A 25,765-nucleotide genomic window follows, 5' to 3' on the forward strand; every position below is an offset into this window, starting at 1 on the left:
GTCCCCACAGGCATTTGTCAGCCTGTGTGAGGGTTGCTCACCCTCCCCTCCCCTTTTCATGCATGGAGCTATCCAGGTGGCATGGTTCCACTGCCCGTGGGATGTGTTGCCCTCAGTAGAATCGGTGATGGGCCACTGGATCTCAGAGCCCACGGGGACCACAGACAGGAAGCTGGGAGGAAGCCAGGCCCTGGACAGCACTGGGATCTGTTTGTGCCAAAGATCAGAAACTGGGCAAGCATTTAGGGATGTGGATTTGGGCGGCAGAGTGGTTAGCAGGGCAACACGCCACCCTACCCCCCTTCCTGTCCTTGGGAACCTCCAAAATTATCCCTGCTTCTTGGAGGCCAGGGTCCCTCGGGTAGTGAACTGGGGAGTTTGGGGCTTGCCTCGTCCAGGTCCAGTTCAGTTTTACCCGGATCCACGGATCCTATGAGAGTTCCCCAGCATCTCAGCAGGCTTTGTCTGGACAATGCAGAGCCTGATTTACAAATTCTTTTCTGAATTACCCACATCTCTTAATAATGGAGGTTTCTTTTATAATGAGAGGAAAAAAAGGTCTTATGTAGGATGTAGTTAGATGTGTTCAAGTAGCAGATTTTTCCTCTTCCCCTGAGAGTTAGGGAATGCAGAGGTACTGTTTTGTGCTGCCCTTGGGGGCAGAAATGCCCAGTGAGTGGTATGGTCAGAGGACTTTCCAGGGGGAGCTGGGCAGGTACAGGGCCCTCTCAGCTAGTGTGCCCGTGCCCTGCCTGACCGCTGCCTCCTTCCCAGGTATGAGATCAAGGACCTGCTCAGCCACGCCTTCTTCGCGGAGGACACAGGTGTGAGGGTGGAGCTGGCCGAGGAGGACCATGGCAGGAAGTCCACCATTGCCCTGCGGCTCTGGGTTGAGGACCCTAAGAAACTGAAGGGCAAGCCCAAGGACAACGGGGCCATAGAGTTCACCTTCGACCTGGAGAGGGAGACGCCAGATGACGTGGCACAGGAAATGGTAATGTGTGCTTGTTTCTTGGCAAATCTAGGTGTGTGCCTTGCAAGTGTGTGGTTTCCACAAGATTAGAATGAAGTCAGAAAAGGAGCATGGTCCCTCAGTGGGTGTGCAGTTTTGGGAACAAGGATCCCCATTTGTTGAGTGCAGCTGTGAAGGACAACACAGGTCAGAATCACAGTGCTGCACAGTAGGATATCACCTTGGAAATGGTGCAGTGAGAGGATATTGTGGACCAGTGCAGAGATGTCCCTGGGGACTTTCGCATGTTAGGAAGAGCCCTGTTTTGACCAGATTCTTGCTAACTTTGTGCAGATGTAGGCCTTTGAGTTTTGATCTTTATTTCACTTTGTTTCTGAGGGGCATTGTGGTCTGAAGAGCCTGGCGAATGTAGAAGTATAGAGACGCTTCATATCACAGGGGGAAAGAAGAGAAATAAATTAGACACTAACTTTTACTAGAAAATCTGAGCAAAAGTAAAAATCTACATGCTTATTGCAGTAGAGTGAGTACTTGGCTGCACCTGTCATAATCACAGAAGTGCATGTCCTTTTTTGAATCTTTTTTAAAAAATAATGTGTCATTGAAAATAGCACATCTTTCAGAAATGCAGTAAGTCACAAAGGTATGGCTGATGTTTTCTTTACAAGTGGATTCCCTGAACCCCAGTAGATGTTTTTTTTTAATCAATAAAATGTATTTTTAAAAATTGAAGTATGGTTGATTTACAATGTTCAGGTGTACAGCAAAGTGATTCAATTATATATGTTTATGTATTTTTATGTATATGTGTATATATACTTTTTTAGATTTTTTAATATAGGTTTTTACAACATATTGAATATACTTTTCTGTGCTATATAGTAGGTCCTATTGTTTACCTGTTTTGTGTATAGTAGTGTGTATCTGTTAATCCCAAACTCCTAATTTATCCTTCCTCTCCATTACTCTTTGGTGACTGCAGATTTGTTTTCTGTGTCTGTGAGTCTATTTCTGTTTTGTGAATAAGTTCATTTGTATCATTAAGATTCCACATGTAGTGATATTATATGATGTTTATATCTCTCTTTACTTCACTTAGTATGATAACATCTCGGTCCATCCATGTTGCTGCAGTTGACATCACTTCATTCTTTTCTATGACTGAGTAATATTCCCTGGGAGCTCAGTTGGTAAAGAAGCCGCCCGTAGTGCAGGAGACCCTGGTTTGATTCCTAGGTTGGGATGATCCACTGGAGAAAGGAAAGGCTACCCACTCCAGAAGAATTCCATTGACTGTATAGTCCATGGGGTCACAAAGAGTTGGACATGACTGAGTAACTTTCACCTTCACTTTCAATATTCCTTTTATTTAAGTAATGTTCCTTTATGTATACAATATCACATCTTCTTTGTCCATTCACCTGTCCATGGACATTTAGGTTGTTTCCATGTCTTGACTATTGTAAATAGTGCGCTGTGAACACTGAGGTGCATGTATTTTTTTCAAAATAGAGTTCTTGTCTTTTCCAGTTATATACCTAGGAGTGGGATTGCTGGATCATATTGTAACTATTTCTTAAGCAACTTCCATACTGTTCTCCGAACTGGCTGCATCAATTTACATTCCCCCCAACAGTGTAGGAGGGTTCCCTTTTCTCCACATTCTTGCCAACATTTATTATTTGTAGACTTTTGAAGATGACCATTCTGACAAGTGTGAGGGGATACCTCGTTGTAGTTTTGATTTGCCATTCTTGAATAATTAGCAGTGTTGAGCATCTTTTCCTGTACCTGCTAGCCACCTGTATGTCTTCTTTGGACAGGTGTCAGTTAGGTCTTCTGTGCATTTTTTTGATTGGGCTATATATATATATATATATATGTATATATCAGTTCAGTTCAGTCACTCAGTCGTGTCCAACTCTTTACGACTCCATGGACTGCAGCATGCCAGGCTTCCCTGTCCATCACCAACTCTCGGAGTTTACTCAAACTCACATCCATTGAGTCGATGATGCCATCTAACCATCTCATCCTCTGTCGTCCCCTTCTCCTCCTGCCTTCAATCTTTCCCAGCATCAGGGTCTTTTCCAGTGAGTCAGTTCTTTGCATCAGGTGGCGAAAGTATTGAAGTTTCAGCTTCAGCATCACTCCTTCCAGTGAAAATTTGGCTTTACATATATATATATAATTTCCAAAATATGCAAACAGTTCATATAGCGTCCCTCTCTCTCTCTCTCTCTCTCTCTATATATATATATATATATATATATGTATATGTGTGTATATATATATAGAACATATATATATACTGTCCCGGTGTTAAGAGGAGGGGAGGCAGGCCAAGGGCTGGGACAGCCCTGCTTGGTTGGAGATGAGGTAGGTCCCTGGACGGCCTTGAGGGCTTGTGTCTGTCAATGTGCAGGCACCTCAGAAAGCACAGGTGATGAACAGTGTTCTCATTCCCTCGTGAACACTACATAGCGGCGATATGAGAGTGGCAGGGGACACAGATTCATGTGGTGGCATGTCCTGGAGGCACCTGGGACCTAGACAGCTGGAGCCATCTGTGTCTCAGCTACGCCCGGTACATCCTGCAGCTTTGGCTCCATTCTTGGTTTGTTCCAGACACTCTTCAGTTATAGGACGGCGGTGCCCAAACGTGGCCTGGACCCCTTCCCAGGACCTTCCCATATACTAGAACATATATATATATATATATATATATATGTTCTAGTGACATATATATATATATATAGAGAGAGAGAGAGAGAGAGAGTGAAGCTATATGAATATGTTTGCATATTTTGGAAATTAATCTGTTTTCAGTTGTATCATTTGCAAATGTTTTACTTCATTCTGTAGGTTTTTTGTTTTGTTTTGTTTATAGTTTCCTTTGCTATGCAAAGACTTTTTTTTAATTAAAAAATTTTTTTTATTATTATTTTTACTTTACAATATTGTATTGGTTTTGCCATACATCAACATGCATCCGCCACCGGTGTACACGTGTTCCCCATCCTGAACCCTCCTCCCTCCTCCCTCCCCATACCATCCCTCTGGGTCATCGCAGTGCACCAGCCCCGAGCTTCCTGTATCCTGCATCAAAGACTTTTAAACTTAATTAGGTCCTGTTTATTTTTGCCTTTGTTTTCATTACTCTAGAAGACAGATCCAAAAAAATATTACTGCAATTTTTGTCAAAGAGTGTTCTTCCTGTATTTTCCTCTATTTTATAGTAGCTAGTCTTACACTGAGGTCTTCAATCCATTTTGAGTTTATTTTTGTATGTGATGTTATAGGATGTTCTAATTTCATCCTTTTACGTGTAGCTGTCCAGTTTTCCCAGTACCACATATTGTCTTTTGTCCAACGTATATTCCTGCCTCTTTGGCGGGTAGATTAATTGACCATAAGTGTATGGGTTTATCTGGGGGCTTTCTGTCTTATTCCATTGGTCTATATTTCTGTTTTCATGCCAGTACCATACTATTTTGATAATTGTAGCTTTGTAGTATAGTCACAAATCAGGGAGAATGATTCCTCTAACTGTTCTTCTTTCTGAAGATTATTTTGGCTATTTGGGGTCTTTTGTGGTTCCATACAAATTGTAAAAATTATTTTGTTCTAGTTCTAGTTTGTTTTGTTCTATTTTGTTCAGTGTTAATAAGGCCACTGGTAGTTTGGTAGGGAAGGACCCTGGTATGGCCCTGGAAGGTGGGCTACAAGAGGTAGAGGGGAGACTGCCTGCACAGGCTCTTGTGGGCAGCATATCTTTGGGACCAGCCTGTGCTGACCACTGTACCATGGAACTCTGGTCAGATGAGGAAGCTGAGGCTGGCCATGCCGTGTAAGGTGTGGGAGTCATAAACCAAGGGGGCCCCGGGGGACTGGGCACATGTCAGGTGAGGGGTCCATGGAGCTTGGTTTGGGGGTTGCAGCAGGTTGGTGGATGACAGGAGTGGGAGGTGCATGGCCACCCAGGACCCTGCCCTGCCCTTGACAGCAGCCTGTGCCTCTGCTGGCATGTGTGGAGGGTATGACCTCCTGCTGATGGCATGGTGCCCGTGTCAGGACTCCTTCCCAGCTGCTGGCCACATTCCTGGACTTAGAAACAGGCACCTCTGCTATAATCAGATTTAATAGAATTATTTAGCTCTGTGGCTTCCCGGAGTATCTTTCTATGACCTTGCATAGTGCTGTTGAATTGCTGCATATTTGCTGAGAGTTGCATTGAGTTAATTACCAGCTTATCTATTTTAGTATAGTAGTTTGTATCTGTTAATCCCTAGACCTAATTTGCCCCTCCCCCTCCCTTTCTCCTTTGGTAACCATAGTTTCTTTTTCATGTCTGTGAGTCTATTCTGTTTTATATATATCAATAGATTAATTATATTTTAGATTCCACATTAAAAAAGTTAAAAAAAAAAAAAAAGAGTTACCATCCCATCAGTCCTATGAATTCAGGACCTTTTTTTCCCCCATACTGTGACATTGGTCCCTCCATGTTTTCTGCTGAAGTTTAAAGCATAGACATAAGTAGCAATCAAGGTCGTGTGTAGGCTGGTATCCTGTGAGCTGAGATTCATGAGGGTGAGTTGCATTTGGCGAGCATCCTGGAGGGACCGTGGAGATTGGGAGTACCTGGCCTGCAGCTCTAGCTGTTCCGGTGTTAAGAGGAGGGGGAGGCAGGCCGGGGGCTGGGACAGCCCTGCTTGGAGATGAGGTAGGTCCCTGGACGGCCTTGAGGGCTGGTGTCTGTCAACGTGCCGGCACCTCAGAAAGCACGGGTGGTGAACAGCATTCTCATTCCCCCGTGAACACTACATCGCGGTGGTATGAGAATGGCAGGGGACACAGACTCACGTGGTGGCATGTCCTGGAGGCACCGGACCCAGACAGCTGGAGCCATCTGTGTCTCAGCTACGCCAGGTATGTCCTGCACCTCTGGCTCCATTCTTGGTTTGTTCCAGACACTCTTCAATTATAGGATGGCAGTGCCCAAACGTGGCCTGGACCCCTTCCAGGACCTGCCTACCTTCCTGAGAGGACTCATCCCTCATATGGCTCAACATAGAGGATGCCCATGGCCCCCAGGCCCTTAGGTACACGCCTGTGCCTATAGCTGGGGCCTTGTCTTTACCAAGTCTCTAGCATCTGCCTGGACTCATGGGCAGAAGGTGTCTCTGAGAGTTCACAGCACAGGCCTTGGGCCCGGCTTCTCCCCCTTTCCTCTCCTGTGTTTCCCTTTAAAAGCACTTTTTCATGGGCACACCCTCCATGCTGTATGGCATCCATGCAGAGGGCGGCACATCATTGTGTTCAGTTAAGGAATAATAATAACCAACACATACCCAGCACTCTGTTAAGAAACAGAATGAACCCAGAGCCCTGGGTGCCTGTGATGAGCTGAACGTGGCCGCATTTGCCCACTGGGGTCTTCCTCCTGTGTGAATGGCCCGGTTGTTACTGGTTGCAACTCCTGTCTCCTGGCTGGGCCTTGTAGGTCAGTGGTAGTGCTGCAGCCCTTGGTGAGGATCTAACTCCCCTTCCTTCCCTTTCCCTCCCCTCCCCTCCCCACACATCTGTAAACACCAGACCCAAAACTGGGGTCTGAGGCTCTCCTCCCTGGGGTAGCTGCCTGAGCCTTTCGTGGGCTATCCCTGGAGACAGACTGAGCTGGGGAGACTTCCAGAGCTCACAGCCTCCTGGCAGCTCTGCTGGGTGGTCACTTGCTGATAGCTTTAACCCAACACAGTTTTAGGACCTGGTCCCCATTCTGGGCTGCCCTGTTGTTAACGCCTGAGATTAGCGAGCGTTAAGTTTTGAAGATGATGAGGCTGCCTTCCTGAGGCTGCTGGGGGTGGGAGGAGGCCGATGGGATAGCTTTCTCTCCTCCCTCTACCATCAACTTCCAGCAGGTCCTGTGGGGAGCAGGGGAGGTGGGGGGCACTGGGGGTGGGTAGAGGATGCAGTGAGGTGGCCCACGTGGATATGGATCAGAACAAAGAAGCCCCCATGGCCGAGAGAAGGGTGAGTTCTTTAGGGACCTGGGCTGGCTTTGATCTGGAAGTGACCCCTTGTGTAGACCCCCAAGGGTGGGAGGGGAGGGGGCTTGGAGCCTAGCCCAGGGCTCTTTTGTCAGTGGTACCAGCCCTTCCACCTTCACAGCCTCCAGATAACAGGATGCCCCAGTGTGGCCAAATTCTCTCCTGATTGGGAAAAAATAGAAGGAACACTTTGGAGATGATCACTGGGTGGTGACTGTGAAAATGGAGACGTAAGGAAAAATGGGTCATGGGCAGAAAATAGAAATGGCAGGCAGGTGCATCTGTGGGATGCCGCCTTTTCAGCGGCCTCTGGTCAGGTCGGCCACGCGGGTAGCACTGAGGGTGGGCGCGGAACCTGCTCGGCCTCTTCAGTGAGTCCCGGCCATGGGCACAGCCCTGCTCACACCTCCACCGTCCTGGGCTGAGCCTGGTGGGAGCCTCAGGGTGGACGTCTGCACAGTTCATTCTGTCCAGTGGAGTTGTCTTCTGACAGGGGTCTTTTGAAGTAATCACAAACTTAGAGGGAAGTTGCAAATGCAGGACAGGTCTGTTCAAGATGACTTTAGTTAGTTAGTTAGTGTTCGTCGCTCAGTTGTGCCCGACTCTTTGCGACCCCATGGACTGCAGCCCATCAGGCTCCTCTGTCCATGAGATTTTCCAGGCAAGGATACTGGAGTGGGGTGCCATTTCCTTCTTCAGGGGATCTTCCCAATCCAGGGATCGAACCTGGGTCTCCTGCACTGCAGGCAGATTCTTTACCGTCTGAGCACCCTGAATATATCCGTGTCTGTTTCCCACAGATGGGGACTTTGCTCACAGCTGCCTCAGCTGTCAGAATCCCAAGAGTAGCCCTGCCCACCAAGGGTCTGGAGCTGTCCAGTGATGCCTCATGGCAAGAGTGGCTTCACGGGAGAGTGATCCACAGGAGGGAAAGAAATAAAGGGAGAAACAGAGAGACAGACTGAGAGAGAGAGAGAGACGGAGGCAGAGAGACAGATGGAGAAAGAGAAAGACGGACACAGACAGAGCGGCGCAGAGAGACAGAGGCCAAGAGGGCTGAGAGGCAGAGAGAGACAAGCTGCATGTATGTGGCAGTCCTTTGTGTAACCTCATATTGGCAGCAAACCAAGCACTTCTGCCCCCACAGATCAGTTCTGTTTGTCCTGTGTGCGTTTGTGGACATGTCCTTCAAACCATCATGGTGTCACTTTATTTTAGTGCTCAGAGTGCCCCAGATTCAGCCAGTAGGAGGCCTTGGACGCTGGCTTCCGTGTTGTCCTGCTGTCTGTCGTCTTCCCAGCATGTCCTCGATTTCAGGCACAGTGAGATGTGCGACTCCCCCGCCCTTTCCCCGCAAGCCTGAACCTGCCGTCTCATGGGGAGTCCTGCACTGTCACGTCAGCCGGGCTCCACTTGGCTGTCACTGCCCCAGGCCCACTCCGTGGGTGGTGCAGAAGCACGCACTACACCGTGTGTTGTATGTGCTCAGATCTACATCTGGTGTGTTTATGTCTATTGCACTTTGAAAACTGTGAGTTCACACCATTCCCATCCAGCGCCACAGGGTCTGTTCTTTTGTTTTCTCTCTTTTCACGTGGGGAATCCCAAAGTGATGGGGAGGAGCCTGGCTGCCGCTGTTTCGTGGTTTTGCCACAGGTATTCTCAGAGGGCACTGTGATGTTTCCTTGAGATTGTTGACTCCTTTACAGATGCTCTCAAATGTTCTGTTGGGTGAATTGGGTTCAGAGTTTTGCTAGGCATGGGTACACACCTTCTTGGTCTCTTGTTACTAAATGTACCTCTTTTCTCCAGCCTCCGTGGTTTCTCGGAGAGTGCCCAGGACGACACTGAGGACAGTGTCGGCTGAGGCTCCTTGGACCTGTCCCTGAGCACACAGATGCAGCCCGGACCTCCTTCCTGCCCTTGGCCAGCCTGAGGGAGGGAAAGCCCTGAGGAAAGCCCTGAGGCCCAGCCGTTGGGAGTCTGCCCTGTGTTCTGGCCCTGCCAGAGGCAGATTGGGATCTCCCTTCCCCTCACACACCTGGCCCTTGGCCTCCATCGGCTGTGTTGCCACAGACCCAGGAGCTGGATTATTGTAGGTTTAGATGGTCAGTCTCCCCGTGGATCTACAGTCAGTGGCGGGAGGACGTTCACTTCTGGGATGATGAGAGTGTCCATGACAGGGATGAGCTTGGTAAACGTGGTTATGAGGGTGAGGGACCCTAGGAGGGGACCTAGGGCAGAGACTCCTCAGGCAGGAGGTAGCAGTGCAGATGGCAGGGTCCCCTGGAAGTGGGGCGTGCAGCTGGAGCTGGTCCCAGTAATGACATGGAGATTTCCTTTGCAGATTGAGTCAGGATTTTTCCATGAGAGTGACGTGAAGATTGTGGCCAAGTCCATCCGTGACCGTGTGGCATTGATCCAGTGGCGGCGAAAGAGGATCTGGCCAGCGCTGCAGCCCCAGGAGCAGCGGGAGCTCGGCAGCCCTGACAAGGCCAGGGGCCCACCCACGCCCCTGCAGGTCCAGGTGACCTACCACTCGCAGGCCGGGCTGCCAGAGTCCGAGGAGCCCGAGGCCGACCAGCACCTCCTCACCCCTGCGCTGCCGGCCAGCGCCACCTCCCTGGCCTGTGAGTGCTGCCTCTCCAGGCGCCCCCTCCTCCTGCACCACCCGTCCCTCTAACCCACCTGTGGGTATGAATGATTGGTGTGGGCAAGCATTTCTCCAGGGAGGGATTCCCCTGGGAGGCATCCCCATGTGGCAAAGAGATCTGTGACCAGAGGCTCCCTGAAGTCTGGCTTCCCAGGGCAGACTCAGAACTGAGCCATCGGGGCTGGAGCTGACTCAGTTCAGCTACTTATCCCCTCTGGAGGCTCTCAGCCCAGCCTCACAGGGCACCTGAGGGCTATACCTCTGCCCTGGATTCCCTGACCGGTGGAGGCATCAGAGCCGCATGCTGTGGTTCTGAGGCTGCCAGGGGCTACAGCCTCCAGTCATGCTGTGGTCTTGGTTGTGAGTTTTCCTGCTTGGATTATCCATCCCCAAGGTTACCTCCCTTCTTGTGCCCTTTAGTATGTTTCCCAGGGAATGTCACCGATGGATTGGTGAGAATTACTTTATACCTGGCTTCATCTCAGACCACTGGAAGGGAGAATCCAGTGTCTTCTTTAAGTCTGAGTAGAAATTCTGCCTTTACCCTCAGTATCTTCAAAATTCAGCTGTGAGCCACGGATGGAGGATGTAGCCTTTTCTGTCTGTTCTGTGAATAAGCATGGAGAGCTGAGCTGCCCTCCCAGGCCACTATTTTAGGTGTTTTTGTGTGGAAAGACCAAAATAGTCTGTTTATTTAATAGTTACATCCTTTCTTTAGCAGTAGAATAGCTAAACGTTCTTCAAAGTAGGCTGTTTAAATTCAAACCAGCTGCTGGCCATCACTTTAAGACAAGTTGCCAACTGTTTACTTGTCTCCTCCCTGCTCAAGTTTGCTTTGGAGAATAGAGTCATTACATCATTACTACATTTTCTGATAAACCAAAAAATTAATTCACAAGTATAAACTTTCTGTAGGAAAAAGCTTTCCACACCTGGCATACCACTACATACTTTGAGAACATAATTTTTGGTTGAACAATTTTTAGGACAGGAATTAAGAAATCTCCTTTTGTTAAACTTTGCAGAGATACAGTCTGGGACCTAGAATAAGCTGTGCTGTGGTAAGATGTCATGATACAGGCTTGACCTGCTGCATAGACATGAATCGACAGATGAGTTTATAGTGGATGTTGTGTCTGCACACGGATCCGCTTCCTGACTAAAAATGAGGAATGTGCTTCATGTCATGGCCGTAGTTTTCAAAAACATTTTTACCCATTTATTGTATTGGGTTGGCCTAAAGGTTTGCTTGGGTTTTTCCAGGACATTGCACAGAAAAGCCCAAAGTTTATGGCCAACCCAATCTTGTTTTTTAAAGTAGATAATATAGTCACACTGTATACAATTTAGAAAATCCAAGAGGATATACAGCAAAAGCCAGTTAATTTTCTTCCCTGGAGGTCACTGATGTTAAATGTCTTTTAACTTTCACTTCCAGAGATTACACCTTCCAGACATCTTCTGGACACATGCACGTGTAGCGTGCACACACGCACCGACACTCCCTGTAATCCTCAGTCCAGCGTCCTGCGCATGCTCTTCTGCACCTTGCTGTGGGTCAGAGCAGAAAGCCTGTGCTCAGCTATCCCTCTGGCCGCAGTGCCTGTGGTCGGCTGGACCACTCTGGCTTCATAAAGATGAACTAGTGGGGACACCAAGCAGCACACAGATCACTGTAGAGGACATGGTCTTAGGTAGCAAGATGGGCACACAGGCTTTCATTTATCAGAAGGTGCAGCGAGTATCAGATAACTTCCCACTGTGCGTTCTGTAAGCTACCCACCACAGTCCAGATCAAGCTCAAGCCAGCGTCAGTGACTGTGAGAACACAACTTTTCAATAGCTTAGAAATGATTTTTTAAAGTAATTTTTATTATACAAATAAACACATTCACTTAGAAATGTAAAATGTCACTTATATGGTTAAAATCACCCTACTTGAAATTGGTCTCGCTCACTCTCGTGCACTTTCTCCGTCTCATCTTTCTTTCATGTGCCCACACTCCCCATTTAGCATATGCACACACCTGGCCTCTGTTTCTGTCTCTCTCTCTAAGTAACGATGACTGCTGGCCACCTCATCAGAAATCAGAGCCACGTGTTTCATTGGTTTTTTCACAATCAAACCTCACTATTCGTAAGTCTTCCTGGGTCAAAATGAGTTCTGCTTAGCTCTCGGGAAAAATTATTTTGTTGCAAAGCCAACAAGCGTTCTCTTGTACTTTATTTGTTTAAAGTGAAAATTGAAAGTTAAAATCCACACCAAAAGGTGTCCTGTAGAAGTAGCTTAGTGTTCATGGATGGCAAATCCTAATGTTTACGTAGCTTTTGGAATCTGGAGGCAGTAAAACAAAAACGCCACTTCAAACGGGTTTTGCTCTTCATTCTTGCCCGGCACGACCATGCAGGTGCCCTCTCCTCCCAGGCGTGTCTTGGTGAGACCAGCCTGTGGCCACGGCGGTCCTGTCTGTGCCACCTTGTACAGGCAGCTCCTTCCACCCAGGCTGGGCTTGACAGGCCAGTCTAAGCTTACCTTGGGTGAGGCTGGCCTCTTGGGAGGCTTTTTTGAGGCTGCAGAGCCTTTGGGTCCTCCGCTCATGGCCTCCCTGTGGGGCACAGGCCTTGTCAGCCCCATTTTCCAGCCGCTTTAGACCTGAGCCTGTGAACTGAGGGGTTAGATTTGGACCTAAGTCTTCCTAATTTAGGGTCTTTGCTGTGGTGAATGGAGGTGGTCAGGGCCCTCTCCCTCTATAAAACACAGCTGGTAATTATTTCCTCCACATGACTGCAGCTTTTCCTAACTTGGACATTCGATCTTCTACCTTTGAAGAGCTGAAAGTGCCCACTTTCAGGGCCAGGGCAGGTGGCAGGTGAGGTCCCTATCTGTAAGCTGGTGGAGGTGGCCAGCCTGCCTACAGAGGATGGTGTGAGTTGCCCACCTGGGATCCATGGTAGTCCATCGTGAGAACCAACAGGTGTCAGGCAGTGTGGGGTACAAGCTCCCAGGGCCATTTCCGGGTGGTGCAGTTATAGCCTCTGTATAGGCGATTGTTTAAAATGATGCACATTTATTATGTTTGTGATCTGGAAATGCAATCAAGTCTTGTTTTACAGAAGAAAACACACGGACAAGCTGTCCCACGTTTGCGTTCCCTGGGACCTGTGCGACGTGCTGTGGGGGTGATGTTTGGAGGTGCCTGCTTTGAGCCGTGCTTTTTTCCTCCCTCCCCAGCGGACAGCACGTTCGACAGTGGCCAGGGCTCCACGGTGTATTCAGACTCGCAGAGTAGCCAGCAGAGTGTTGTGCTGGGGTCGCTGGCAGACGGAGCACCACCCCCCTCCCAGTGTGTGTGCAGCCCCCCTGTGAGCGTGAGTGATGGGCCCGTCCTGCCACATAGCCTGCCCTCCCTGGGGGCCTACCAGCAGCCTGCCACGGTGAGTCAGCCCAACCCTTCTGGCCAGTGTTCTGGTCCACACGGCCTAGAGTCTGTGATGGTTCATTCAGTCTGTGCTGGCCTGTTGTCAGTTCGGAACCATGCAAAAGTGGTCCCGCAGGAGGTCCATCCTTGCTGGTAACTGCAGGGCTGCAGGCTGGAGCAGCCTGTGATGTACCCTCAAAGACCTGCTAGATGAGAAAATCCTGAAAACAGAGCCTAGTGACACCTGTACATACAAAGCTGCGATAAAGCTGGTGAGGTCCTGCCCTATATGCTGGACCTGAAAAGTAACTTCTGACTGTTGCAAAGGCGATGGAAAAGCATCATTTATAGCACTGAAATCTTTGACTTTGTCTCAGTGTCCAGCTTCACTGAGAGAGTGTTAAGTACCTCCCGGCATTTCTCCTCTGCTTATTATACAGCCGTTAAAAGTTAGAGGTATGGAAACAACCAAATCATAGGAAATGTTTTTAGTGACGTTTCAGAAGTGGGATTGAAAGGGCCTCATGCTTATGCCTGTGGAAAAATTTGTAAGATATGGAAAACCTAAGGCTGTTAGATGAGATGGAAATTGCTAGATGAGGTGTTAATATAAATAAATAAATAATAAATTTCATTTATTGTTTTATTTTGATTTTTTTCTAATGCCGAAGAAAGCAGAACAATTGCTTGTCTCCCAGTCCCCAATCAGTCAGTCCCAGAGAAGTTGCCCTTGAGCCGGGCTGCGGAGAGGGGTCCACAGGGAGATTTAGATGCTCCTCAGGCCCAGGAGCCTCTGCCCGAGGAGCCTCTCCTGCCGGGTCCTCGGTTACCGCGGCGCCCAGACGCGCTCTCACTTCTTCGCTTTTGCGTGTCCTTTCGATCATGTGCTCTCGCACTGTGGCTGCCTTTTGGGGCTCCCTGAGTGCCAGGTGCCAGCCTTTCCAGCCATCTCTGTCTCTTTTCCCTCCCCTCCTGTCTGCTCAGGCTCAGAAAAGTCCCCTTGGAAAAACAGCTGAAGCATTTGCCTCTGCTAACCGGAGCCCAGGATTCATTGCCAATTTGCATTTTGCAATTTGACCTGTTTCACAAAATTAAGTGAAATATGATTTTACAGCAAGAAGAGTTCACTGCTCAGAGCAGTGGTTCTTGGCTTTAGGTTGCCCATGCCGGGGCTGAGCCAGACCGGTCCACAGGCCCTCATCCCCTCTAGGGCAGGTCACACAGTGTGTTCTTTACCCGGGTCTCTGCAGTGCTGTGTGTTTCCTGGGTTTGGCTCACAGGCCAGGATGCCCGAGCACAGGGAAGTCGGGGGCCAGGCCAGGAAGCACCTGACATTGGCTGGGGTGCTCTCTCCCATCTCTTGCTGATGCATGCAGAAACACCTTGGACAGAAGGGGTCCCCCGGGTGCACCAAGGGTTCCTGGGGAGTGTTGCCATGGTAATGTGCCCCTAGGACCCAGGGAAGGAAGGGCACAGCCGGTGGAGTCAGGAATACAAGCTGCTTCTCTGAGGCTTCCGGGCTGCCTGAGCGCCTGACTCCCACTGGGCCAGAGACTGCGGCTCTGGGAACATGTGCACAGGTGACTCATTCTGCCCTGTGGCTTCAAGTAAATGCAAAGGAGAGATACCATCCTACCCCACGCTGCTTTTCATACAGCATTTACTGTGAAAGATGAAGTGAGTGATAATGGTTTTGGAAATGATGGTCACCTGTTTCATCTAGAAAACCTCAAGTGAGAGAAGCTTCTGATGTCAATGTGTTCTCAGCTTCAGAAGTCATCTCTGTGTTTTTTTCCATAGCTCTCACCTGCTCGCACCCCCAGTATTTTGAAGTAAATTCTAGACAGAAAGATATTTTGCCCCCAAGATATTTCCGTCTATATCTCTGCAGGATCAAGACTCTGAAAACAAAACCCAGTACCATTATTGTACCTAAAAAGGAGCAAGTTAGCAGCATCAAGCATCCAGTGCTCATATTTCTGACTCTCTCCCATTCCGTGTCTATGCTTTACCTGGTGCTGAAGGCTCACATCTGTGGCCTCGTTTCTCTTCTGATGGCGAGTCATGGGAGACTCGCAGCTCTGCAGAACACCCTTCTCTTTGGCTCTGTCCCGCTTTTTATCCCCATGTTTCCATATTCTGTTCGTGAATATATCTGCATGTGCACCTTTTATTCAGCTCTATAAATGAGAGATGTGTGCATGTTTATCTTTCCCTCAGTTAATGCCATCATAAGCATTTTCCAAGATTCCACAAATCTCTTGGTTGCATGATACTCTGTGGAATTGAAATTCTAGCACATTCCCTGGTTGGGAGGTTCTGGGGCCATCACATCTTGCTTCTGTTGAATCCTGTTCCTAGGAAAGTGTCCCTGGCAGGATGGCAGACATAGGGAATGAGAGGTGGGTCCCTGAAGATGGTGAGTGTGTGCTTGGTGGCGGGCCTTACGGCAGCTGCTGAGCGTGGCTCTGTGTGTTCTCTGCAGCCTGGCCTGTCGGTGGGCTCTGTCCCACCCCCCACCCACCCTCCGCTCCCACAGCAGCCTTTCCCAGAGCCAGCCATGAGCTTCGCCCCTGTACTGCCACCGCCCAGTGCCCCTGTGCCGACAGGCCCTGGCCAGCCCACAGCCCCCGCCCACCAGGTGAGTGCTGGCTACCCTCCTTATGGGTGCCATGGGTGTCTTGGTCTCCCCAGGCCCTGCCTGTCCATCTTGGCTGGCCTGAGCCCAGGGCCTGTGAACCTCCTGGCAGGTCCAGGCCCCCTGTGCTCATTCTCTGCAGTTCCCCAGGGCCTGGGGTGTGGACGGAAGTGGGGATGGGTGTCTTGTGTCTGTGGAGCTCAGGGTTACACATTATTTGGAAGGCCCTCATTCCACAGAGTGGTCCTCTCAGATCTGTGTGTCCTGGGCTCCAGGCTGGATGTTTGAACGTGTGTCACTGTGGGTATGTGTGCATGTGTGTTGTGTCTAAGTATATATCTCAGGAGGACATCAATCTAAGAGGAGCCCCTCTCTCTTTCTAGCCTTCTCTCCTGGCCCAGCCGGTACCCTTGCCGCAGGTCCTGGCCCCACAACCCGTGGGCCCTCTGCAGCCAGCGCCCTCCCACCTGCCTCCGTACCTGGCTCCAACCTCCCAGGTGGTGGCCCCTGCTCAGCTGAAGCCCCTCCAGATGCCTCCAGTGCCCCTGCAGCCACTAGCTCAAATCCCCCCGCAGGTACCTCTCTGTCCCCTGCTCTCCAGCCTGGCCTGCTCCCCCAGCCTGGTTGGCCAGTCCTTGTCCTCAGGGCATGTGGGTGCCTCAGGAAACACTCCCTGGTGACAAGACAGCTGGGCTGGTGTGTTCTGCCTTTGACTTCTGCCCCAGATGCATCCAAGATTGGGAAAGGTTTAGTCCAGAGTTAGGCCAGAAGAGCCAGGATGGAGCTGTGAGCACAAAGCTTGGGTCACTGTTTTCCATGGAGCTACCCGAGGCTGTGTGGACCATGGATTCTTGGGGAGCCAGTAGACAGCTGAGCAGCTTGCCAGCTGCAGAGATTGGACTGTCTTTGGGGGAGCGTCATGTGACCAGTATCACGTGATAGCACGTGGTTGATACTTGGGTGCTCTTGCTCAGGCTAATGCTTTCGGTGGTCATGCATGTTTCTAGTGAATCTTGACTGCAGGATGGCTTTCATTTCATGGGTCCCATTGTTGCGTGTTGACGGGGCTGGGATGGGAAGTGCTTCTTTGTAGGGAGGATGTGAGTGTTCCTACGGTTTGCAAGCACCCCGTACAAGGTGCTTTCATGTCAGCTGTTGCCTGTCACCTGCCTTGTCCTCATCACTCCTACATTGGAGTCACTTTCAGCATCTAGTTAATCCAACACCTTGCTCCCAGTGGTTGTGGCATTTAGTAGCTTTTCAAATACGCAGAGGTCAATTTGCATATTTTCTGTCTTATAATTGCACAAAGGTACATGTTGTGTGATGCTCATGTGTCTATAACCAGAAAGGCTTTAGTTTAGAACTGTCAGAGAATCTGCTGAAATGTTTCAAGTGCTAAATCCACGAGATGTCTCCAGGATAGAAGACCAGACACGGAAGGTTCTGAAACTTTGCTGTTGCGACATGCTGCTCTCTCTCAGGCTGCATGGCACAGGGGCATTCAGCCAGCAAGGAGAGGCTGGAAGATTTGCTTGTTCTGAGATAACTTATCAAAGAATTTGGTCTCATTGTGAATTTACACAGATTGGAGGGAATCAGCCAAAGTAATTTCAGATATTTGGAGCCAGTCTGGTAGCTTGGACAGTCCTGGTACTTCTGAATGAGAACATGCCAAAGCTGGGTATCTGATGGTCACTATTATGACCCCCAGTATCCTTACAGTAACCAAGAAGAGTGGTCCAGCCTGAGACTCTGAGGTGGTGCTAAATGGGGGCCATCTTGAAGGTCGTGTCTATATCCCACACCCTTCTAAGGCCTCCTGTCTTTCCTTCTGTTTGAGTGTTGTATACACTTGGTTTTGTTTAAATTGGGTTTATGTTTTGGTTCCCTTCCACAGCAGCTACACGAAAAGTGTCTTGGGGGCAGAAGCTGGGGGTGATGTGGCCCCTCTCACCAGTGCAGGGTGCTGCCGGCAGGGCCCAGTCCTGATGTGCTTGTTCTCTTTCAGATGCCTCCACTTCCTGTTGTCCCCCCCATCGCTCCACTGGCCACAGTTGACAGCCTCCCCACAGCCCTTCCTGACCTGCCAGCCACCAGTGGGCCCACCGTGCCTCCCCCCTCTCAGTATTTCTCTCCAGCTGTCATCTTGCCAAGCCTCCCACTCAATGCCACCACCGCTTCCCTGCCTGCGTCGCCGGCTCTGCCTCTGCAGACGGTCAAGCTGCCTCACCCTGCTGGGACACCGCTGGCCGTGCCGTGCCGGACCATCGTGCCAAATGTGGCGGCCACTGCCACCGCCATCCCTCTGCTGGCTGTGGCCCCACAGGGCGTGGCCGCCCTGTCCATTCACCCCACTGTGGCCCAGCTCCCGGCACAGCCCGTGTACCCAGCGGCCTTTCCGCAGATGGTACCCAGCGACGTCCCGCCTTCTCCCCTCCACGCAGCGCAGACTGTGCCGGCTGCCGCTCCCCAGCCGACACCCACCGTGCTGCCACAGCCCCACCAGCCAAGTGTTGCCCGCCTCCCGGAGCAGGCTGCTCCGGCCGCCAGTGCTGGAAGCCAGGTAACCCACCTGCTGGCCAGGGCCCACCCTTCAGGCGCTGGGAGACCCCTTAGCACATAAGGGGCTCACACATCTCTGCTCCTTCTCAGGACCTTCACCTGGGTAGCAGAGTGGGAATGGGCAAGCAGGCAGCGCTGTCCCATGACTGCAGCGTTCTCACCCATTGTGGGGAATGTCTAATGTTTCTTCTTACTTCCCAGCATGTGTTAGGAGCCTTGGGGACTGGGGTGACTAAAAGCTTCGCTGTTGGTTCCTTCCCAGGTGTTGGAGGAGCTGTCTGTGGGGGCGGAGGGTCCCTGGCCATGCTGGGCATTGTGGCATCTGCCCTCACGTGGATAGAGTTGGCAGTCTTGGTACAGCCACGTCAGCCCCTCCATGGGTGCTGGAGAGGCTCACACTGCTTATCTTGTTACCTGCCAAAGGAAAGTAGGTGGACAGCCCCCATCTCTGCAGTCAGCAAATGAGGAAAATGGGGTTCTGATGGGGTCTGTTGGTGATGACCTGGGCCGTGTTGGGTGTGCATGGGCCACTGGTCCTAAGGTAGTCATGGCAGACAAGGATGATGTCTCAGAGCCAGATGAGGGCCATGGGCAGCTTGTCGAGCTGCCAGTGAAGAGACACGCCCCTTGCTGGCTGGGGGGACCTCCCTGTGGCTCCACACACCTGCACAGCCCATGCATGTTTTGTAACTCTAAGCCTGTTACCCAGCCTCCTGTGTGGAGAGGAGCTGGCCTGGGGCTCTCACCTTAGGGGCAGGGCTCTCACCTGGGCATCCTCTTACCTAGGGAGCCTCTTACCTAGGGATCCTCCCACTTGGCCCCGCCTTGGCTCTAAGCCTCAATGGCCATGTGCCAGTGGGCATGTCCTTTGCCTTTTAAGTTCAGGCTCCTGCCCTTTTGATTTCATTGTGAAGATTCATACTGAAAGTGTGCTATGGGGCCAGGTGTCCCCCTAACTCATTTTGCACTGAATCCATTCTAGAATGAGGCACTGTCATAAGTATGCATGGATTCTCCTGGATGTTTGTCCCTGATTTTGAGAAGGGGTGATTTTCATTGCCCAATAGGCTGGTGCTTGTTTCAAAACCAGTGTGAGGAGGCCCATCGTCAGTCCAGTGCCCTGACTGAGCGACCACCTCCCTGATCTCTTACTTGGAGTAACACTGACTCAGGGCTCAGGGTCATCTGGGGAAAGCCGAGGGCTGAGTGGAGGCCTGGGGGTGTGTGGTATCACTGCTGGGCCTGTGTCTTGCGTCGTGCGCTGGCCCGGCACACTGCTGACACAGGTTGTCTGCTTAGCTAGCGGCTGGAGAAGGTATGGGTGCTTAAAGGTCACTGCCCAGGCCTGGTGGCCTCCCTGTGGTCTTGCCAGCAGAGGGTCTGGAGTTTACTGATGAGCTAGGCTGACTGGCCAGAGGCTTCCCTGTGCCAAGGGAAGAGACTCCCCTGGAGGCTGGGGCACCTGTCTAGGAGAGAAAGTTCCACGGCTAGGCTGTGGCTTTCACGTCTCACTCCACATACCACATGTCTGATCAGTCTCATACTTGTAGGCCCTGTAGCAGGTCATTCCCATTCCCAACCTCAACCTCAAACTGGGGCCCTTTCAGGCCATGGCTCTCCTTCAACCTGTCTTAGCCTCTCCCCTGAGAGCCTTTAAAGAGGGAACAGGAGGGAATCTGGCCCAGTTTCTAAGTCACCCCATGGAAGGCTGAGGTCCGCAGCCCCTCTTGCTCACGGCTGGGATTGGAACACAGGCTTTGACCTGACAGGAGGCTGGGGTGGAGTAGCACAGTGATCTGGCCCTGCAGGGTGGTGGCAGGGAGCCCAGAGAGGTGCTAAGTGTGCCGCACTTCCAGCTTCTCAGCCTGACAGCAGCTGGAGGTTCATGGATGAAGTGCAGTTTTAGGTTTGGTTTTATACACATGGGGACATGAGAGTGTCTTGTCCTTGGTTTTGCTAAATCTGCATACACGCACGCTGTGATTTGTCTGTGGGGTGTGGGTGCATGGGGAGGTTCGTCCTCATCACCTGCTTACTCCCTTGGGTGATGGAAGCACCTGCTTTGGTCCAGGACCCTCAGGGGAGGCGATGGCCCGCACCCCAATCGCATCCCTGTCCCCTGTGTCCTCAGATCCTGCTTGGCCACCCGCCTACATATGCTGTGGATGTCACCACCCAGGTCGCCACAGTGCCCGCACCTGCTGCTGTTCTCTCCCCACCTCTGCCGGAAGTGCTGCTGCCTCCTGCCCCCGAGCTCCTGCCTCAGCTCCCCGGCTCTCTGGCCCCCACAGTGATGGCGGCTCCTCAGAGCGTGCCTGTCCAGACCGCTGCACTCCTGCCGCCTGCTAACCTGCCGCTGCCCAGTGGGCCTGGGATCCCTGGTCCCTGCCCGACTGTTCAGCTGACGGTGGAGCCAGCCCCCGAGGTGTGTGGCCCTCCCCTAGGGGCTCAGCCCCCAGTCCGTCACCCTGATTCCTGACCCCAGCATCACTGCAGCCCTCCTGTGCTGTGACCTTGCGGCTCAGCTCCAGAAGTCAGGAATACCCTCAGGAAGGTGGAAGTGTGTATCCAGGGACAGCCTCGGGCGCTGTTCTTCTCCCTCTGCTGTCCCTGGATGGATTTTCCTTAATCACACGTCCAGCTGGAGACCCTGATTTTTACACATGGATTGAGAGTCCTTTTCTTGGAGTTGATGGGAAGAACCTGTGATAATTCTTCCTGGGCCATGTGCTCCCTCGTAGGGATGATCAAAGTGGGTTAGCATGTTTGGAAAGGAGGTGGCCCCAGCTTATAGGAATCTGCTTGGCTCTAAGTGTTAAACATAAAATCCCTTGCTCCTGCCAGCCTGCACGTGATTTGCTCCCTGCAGTCAGAAGGGAGTGGGTGGCGGGCTGGGCGGTGATGGTGGGGAGACGGCAGACTGCACACGGCTGTGTCGCGGGGGAATGAATGTGACCTGGCCTCCTTTCCGTGGTTTTATTTCAGGAGCAGGCCTCACAGGACAAGCAGCCCAGCCTCCCTCAGAGCTGTGAGAGGTAATGGCACACTTTGCCCGTGTATGACAGATCTTCTAACGTCGCCCATTTCCAAGCCTGAGCTGGGGGAGCCTCAAGGAGCTCCTCTGGGGGGGTTTGTCAGTGCTTGCTGTTGTTTGGTAGTCAGATACTCCCAGTTGTATTCCGGGTCCTGGTGCTGGTGCGCAGTGCTGAGAGCAGGGAGAGGCTATGGATGGAGAGTCACCAGGTCCGGGGACTGTGGAAGGCTGGGAGAGCAGGGCAGACTCCGGCCCACATCCCAGGTCTCCCAGCACCTCAGGCGTGGCCAATGTTGCATTTAGGGAGGCAGCTGGTTACAGGAAGTGATCTTGTGTCCCACCCTCCTGGTCATGGCAGCACCAAGCTCAGTGCTCTGCAAACTCTCCTCAAATGCCACAGTAGCTCCACCTTGTTGACATGTTCCCATTGCTGTTCAACAGATGGGGGAACCAAGGCATGGGGGTGGGTTGTGTCTTAATCCTGACATATACTGTGAGCTGATTAAGTGTGATTCACAGGTCAGGAGCTGAGAAGACTTAGGTCCTAGGTCAGAAAGGTCATATGCCCCATATGACCCCAGCACTGTCCAGGACAGATATTACAGGGTTAGGAGGGGCAGTGGGTTCAGGGTCCCTCTGTTGTGCATAGGCAGCTTTAGACCCTCTGGGGTTTCCACCTAGCACACCCAGACAGTAAAGCTTCTGTTGGTTTTCTGGGAAGCCAAGTTTCCCATGTGAGGCAGGCTGGGTTCCCCTGGGTGCTGTAACATTCTTGGTTTTCATGTAGCTATGGAGGCTCTGACGTCCCTTCTGGAAGAGAGATGAGTGACAGCTGCGAAGGTGCATTTGGTGGGGGAAAGCTGGAAGGCAAGGCCGCCCGGAAACATCACCGCAGGTCCACGCGTGTGCGCTCCCGCCAGGAGAGGGCCAGTCGGCCCCGACTGACCATCCTGAATGTGAGTAGCCAGGCAGAGCAGGCCGGCAAGACAGGGTAAGTTGGGCACGGTGTCCTCCCTGGTCTCACTGCCTGAGTGTCCTTTAGGTGTGCAACACGGGTGACAAGATGGTGGAGTGCCAGTTGGAGACACACAACCACAAGATGGTGACGTTCAAGTTTGACCTGGATGGGGATGCACCTGACGAGATTGCTACCTACATGGTGAGGCTATCGTCATGCCTGGTCAGATGAGCCCACGGCCCTTCCCCTGGCACTGTGAGGCTGTCTCCTTATGTTGCTGGGCACATGCATGCCAGCCCCATTGAGGGGAGTACTGGTGCCAGCCTTGCTTGTCCTCCCACCTCTGCCAGTGCCTGCCTCTTGTTGATAGCACTGGGGCATCACGTGGAGGCCTGCTGTGGCTTCTTGCTGAACTGTGTAGCCCTGCTGTTGGTAACTGAGCTCAGTGGCCGTGTCTCCCCTCTAGGCTTAGTCCAGAGTAGAAACCAAATAAATCCATCAGTGAAGACGCTGTGTGGCTAGTGGCCTGAGGCACAGCCCCACCAGCAGGGCTGATGTGTTGTTGCAGGTAGAGCACGACTTCATCCTGCAGGCCGAGCGGGAGACATTCATTGAGCAGATGAAGGATGTCATGGACAAGGCAGAGGATATGCTCAGTGAGGACACGGATGTGGACCGTGCCTCCGACCCTGGGGTGAGCCCGCCACACCTCAGCACCTGTGGCCTGGGTGCTGGGGAGGTAAGTCCCCGTTATGAGGTCCTGGGAGGGGCTGGGCCTACTTATACCCCAGCTCCAGGCTCTGCGAGTACAGTGCTGTGATGTGGCCTGCTAGAGGAACCTGTATGCCATGCAGTGTCGGGTGAGGTGGCCGGGAGGGTAGCCGCCTTCTGTCCAGTTAGAAATGTCTGAGCTCTTGAGGCCTCTTAGAGGATTTGAGACACTGTTGTGCTCTGAAGGAAGTTCTTGTTCCATGCAGTCGGCTGAGTTCTGATCCTTCACCTCTTTCAGGAGAATCGCCAATCCCAAGCAAACGCCCCGGTGTACCAGCAAAATGGTATGTCTCCCTTCATGGCTGTCCCTGCCAATCAGACATGCCTTTGGAGGAGTCATGTCTGCCATTGTCCTTTCTCTGCTTCCAGTAGGCATTTGATAAGGGCCCCCCACTGAGCATATTGTACGGGTTTTGGCCATCACACTGGGGGGTTGCTGGAGTGTATGGTGAGCATGTCCCCATCTGGGGACAGCTGCCCTGTCTGAAGAGCCATGTCTGGTCTGGGTGGGGACTGAGCATGATGTGGACTCACTGCCCTGCTGGTCCCCCAGCCAGCATCACCACTTCACTGATGTACTTCTGGTGACCTTGGAAATAAGCCCGTGCTGGGGGGACTTATGAGAGCCTCTAATGCCAGTGAGGAGCCCCCTGAGCGGGCTGCACATCCTCCCCACTGGTGTGAGATGAATTCCTCAAATCCCCATTATCAGGTCTGATATTGGCAGCGAGGGGTCACCTACTCACTCTCACCAGCTGTTTCTGTCCTTCCTCTTAGTCCTGCACACTGGGAAGAGGTGGTTTATCATCTGTCCGGTGGCTGAGCACCCAGCAGTAGAGGCCCCCGAAGCTTCACCCCCACTTCCTCTGAGCGCCCTGCAGCCAGACACCAGCCAAGGTATGAGCAGCCAGAACTCCCAACCCTTCCTACTTGATAATTCTGTCTGTCTCCTGTATATTGCTCCACATCAGCTCATGGTCCTCAGCCTGACTTGACTTGTGCTCATGTTTTGCCAGCATGTGCTGTGTGCCAAACAAAGTGTAAAAGCCCCACCCTGCACTGTTACCCAAAGCCCAGAGCAGTCTGTGGGCTGTGTCCTTGTCTGTATCCCTGTCCCAGTTGTCCACCAAATAAGTGAAGTCAAGGTGGCACTCAGGCTTGGGCCTGTCAGTTACCTTCACAGTGCAGATGAGGCATGTGGGTTGCATAGGTATATGCTAAAATGTCTCTGCCCTTGCCCTTTCCTACCAGTGTTTTTGCAGGAAAAATTCTCAAGGAAAATCAGAAAACATTTTGATATGAACAAGAATTAAAATGTATTAAAATGTGTGAGATGCAGCTGAAACAGTAATTAAAGGGAAATTTATAGCAGTAAATGTTTAGAGGAAGAAAGAGGTCTCAAATCTATAACCCAAGTTTTCACCTTGAGAAGTTAGGAAAAACTAGAAAATCCAAAGCAAACAGAAGGAAAGAAATAAAGGTAAGAGCAGAAATCAATGACATTTGAGACAAAACAATAGAAAAAACAATGAAACCAAAAACGAATTCTTTGAAAAAAAAAATAAAAATGTTTGGTCTCTTGTAAGACTGACAAAGAAAAAGACACAAAATACCACTATCAGGAAAAAAGGGAGACATCACTATAGACCCTGCATAAAAGAGATGCTGATCGTGGAATCATAGTCATGGACTATTTTGAACAAACCTACGCACATTTATTTGACAACTTAGTTGAAACAAACTAACTCTATGAAAGCCACAACTACTGAAACTCATCCAAGATGGGATAGATCACCTGAATACTCCTATACCTATTAACAAGATTGAATTAGCATCAAAAATATCTCCCAGATAGTTTCACTGTTGAATTCTATGAAACATTTTAAAAAGGAAATAACACCAATTCTACAGGCTAGTCCAGAAAATTGAAGAGAAAGGAACACTTTTCAAATCGTTTTATGAAGTCAGCATTGCCCTTATATCAAAACTATATAAAGGCAGTACCACACACACAAAAAAGAGTGACAGACACTTTTATCTATGTTATCTGATATCCTAATCTTTCAAGGATATAGAAGAGAAAAAAAAAAAAAAACTCAGTAAAATGCTAAAAAGTCAAATCTAGCAATATAAAAAGACTATGCCATAACAAAGCAGAGTATATCCTAGGAAGGCAATATTCAAGAATCAACTAATTCACCATATTAATGTCAAAGGGAATCTCATTTCCTTACAAAAGGAAAGGTACACAATCATATCAGTTGATACGGAAAAAGTATTTGACAGAAATACAACACCCATTCATGATAAAAATGCTCAGCAAGCTAGGGATAAAGGGAAAATCCTCAACTCGATAAAGGGCATCTACAGAAAACTGATAGCTAATATCATGTTTAGTGATGAAAAGCGAAATGTGATTCCCCTATGGGGATCAAGGCATAGATGTTTAATCTCTCTATTTCTGTTCAACGTCACACTAGAAATATTAGATTCCAGATGAACAAGAAACAGAAATAAAAGGCATGTGGATTGAGGACTTTACTGGTAGTCCAGTGGGTGGAAATCCATGTGCCAATGCAGGGGACACGGGTTCAATCCCTGTTCTGGGAAGATTCCACTTGCCACCAGGCCGCTAGGCCCATTCACCACAACTGCTGAAACCCAAGTGGCCTAGAGCCCATGCTCTGCAACAAGAGAAGCCGCT

At 50.7% G+C, this 25,765-nt stretch overlaps 1 protein-coding gene across 8 annotated transcripts in view; it reads left to right on the plus strand.

The window, feature by feature from the left end:
- The window catches only part of WNK2 (WNK lysine deficient protein kinase 2), a 142,598-nt gene that overhangs the window by 52,752 nt on the left and 64,081 nt on the right, over positions 1-25,765 (plus strand). For 7 of the 8 annotated variants that reach the window (XM_045165135.1, XM_045165134.1, XM_045165136.1 and 4 more), the window contains exons 7-19: positions 775-994; positions 9,371-9,653; positions 12,909-13,111; positions 15,581-15,736; positions 16,117-16,308; positions 17,745-18,299; positions 20,430-20,723; positions 21,284-21,333; positions 22,120-22,288; positions 22,375-22,491; positions 22,859-23,029; positions 23,300-23,345; positions 23,839-23,958. In XM_045165135.1, coding sequence (XP_045021070.1) covers positions 775-994; positions 9,371-9,653; positions 12,909-13,111; positions 15,581-15,736; positions 16,117-16,308; positions 17,745-18,299; positions 20,430-20,723; positions 21,284-21,333; positions 22,120-22,288; positions 22,375-22,491; positions 22,859-23,029; positions 23,300-23,345; positions 23,839-23,958 — 2,576 coding nt within the window. The remainder of the gene's footprint in view (positions 1-774; positions 995-9,370; positions 9,654-12,908; positions 13,112-15,580; positions 15,737-16,116; positions 16,309-17,744; positions 18,300-20,429; positions 20,724-21,283; positions 21,334-22,119; positions 22,289-22,374; positions 22,492-22,858; positions 23,030-23,299; positions 23,346-23,838; positions 23,959-25,765) is intronic. The other variant, XM_045165140.1, reaches the window with a different exon arrangement.

The sequence above is a fragment of the Bubalus bubalis genome, chromosome 3 (genome assembly GCF_019923935.1).
Source record: "Bubalus bubalis isolate 160015118507 breed Murrah chromosome 3, NDDB_SH_1, whole genome shotgun sequence".
In the NCBI taxonomy this organism is placed as follows: Eukaryota; Metazoa; Chordata; class Mammalia; order Artiodactyla; family Bovidae; genus Bubalus; species Bubalus bubalis.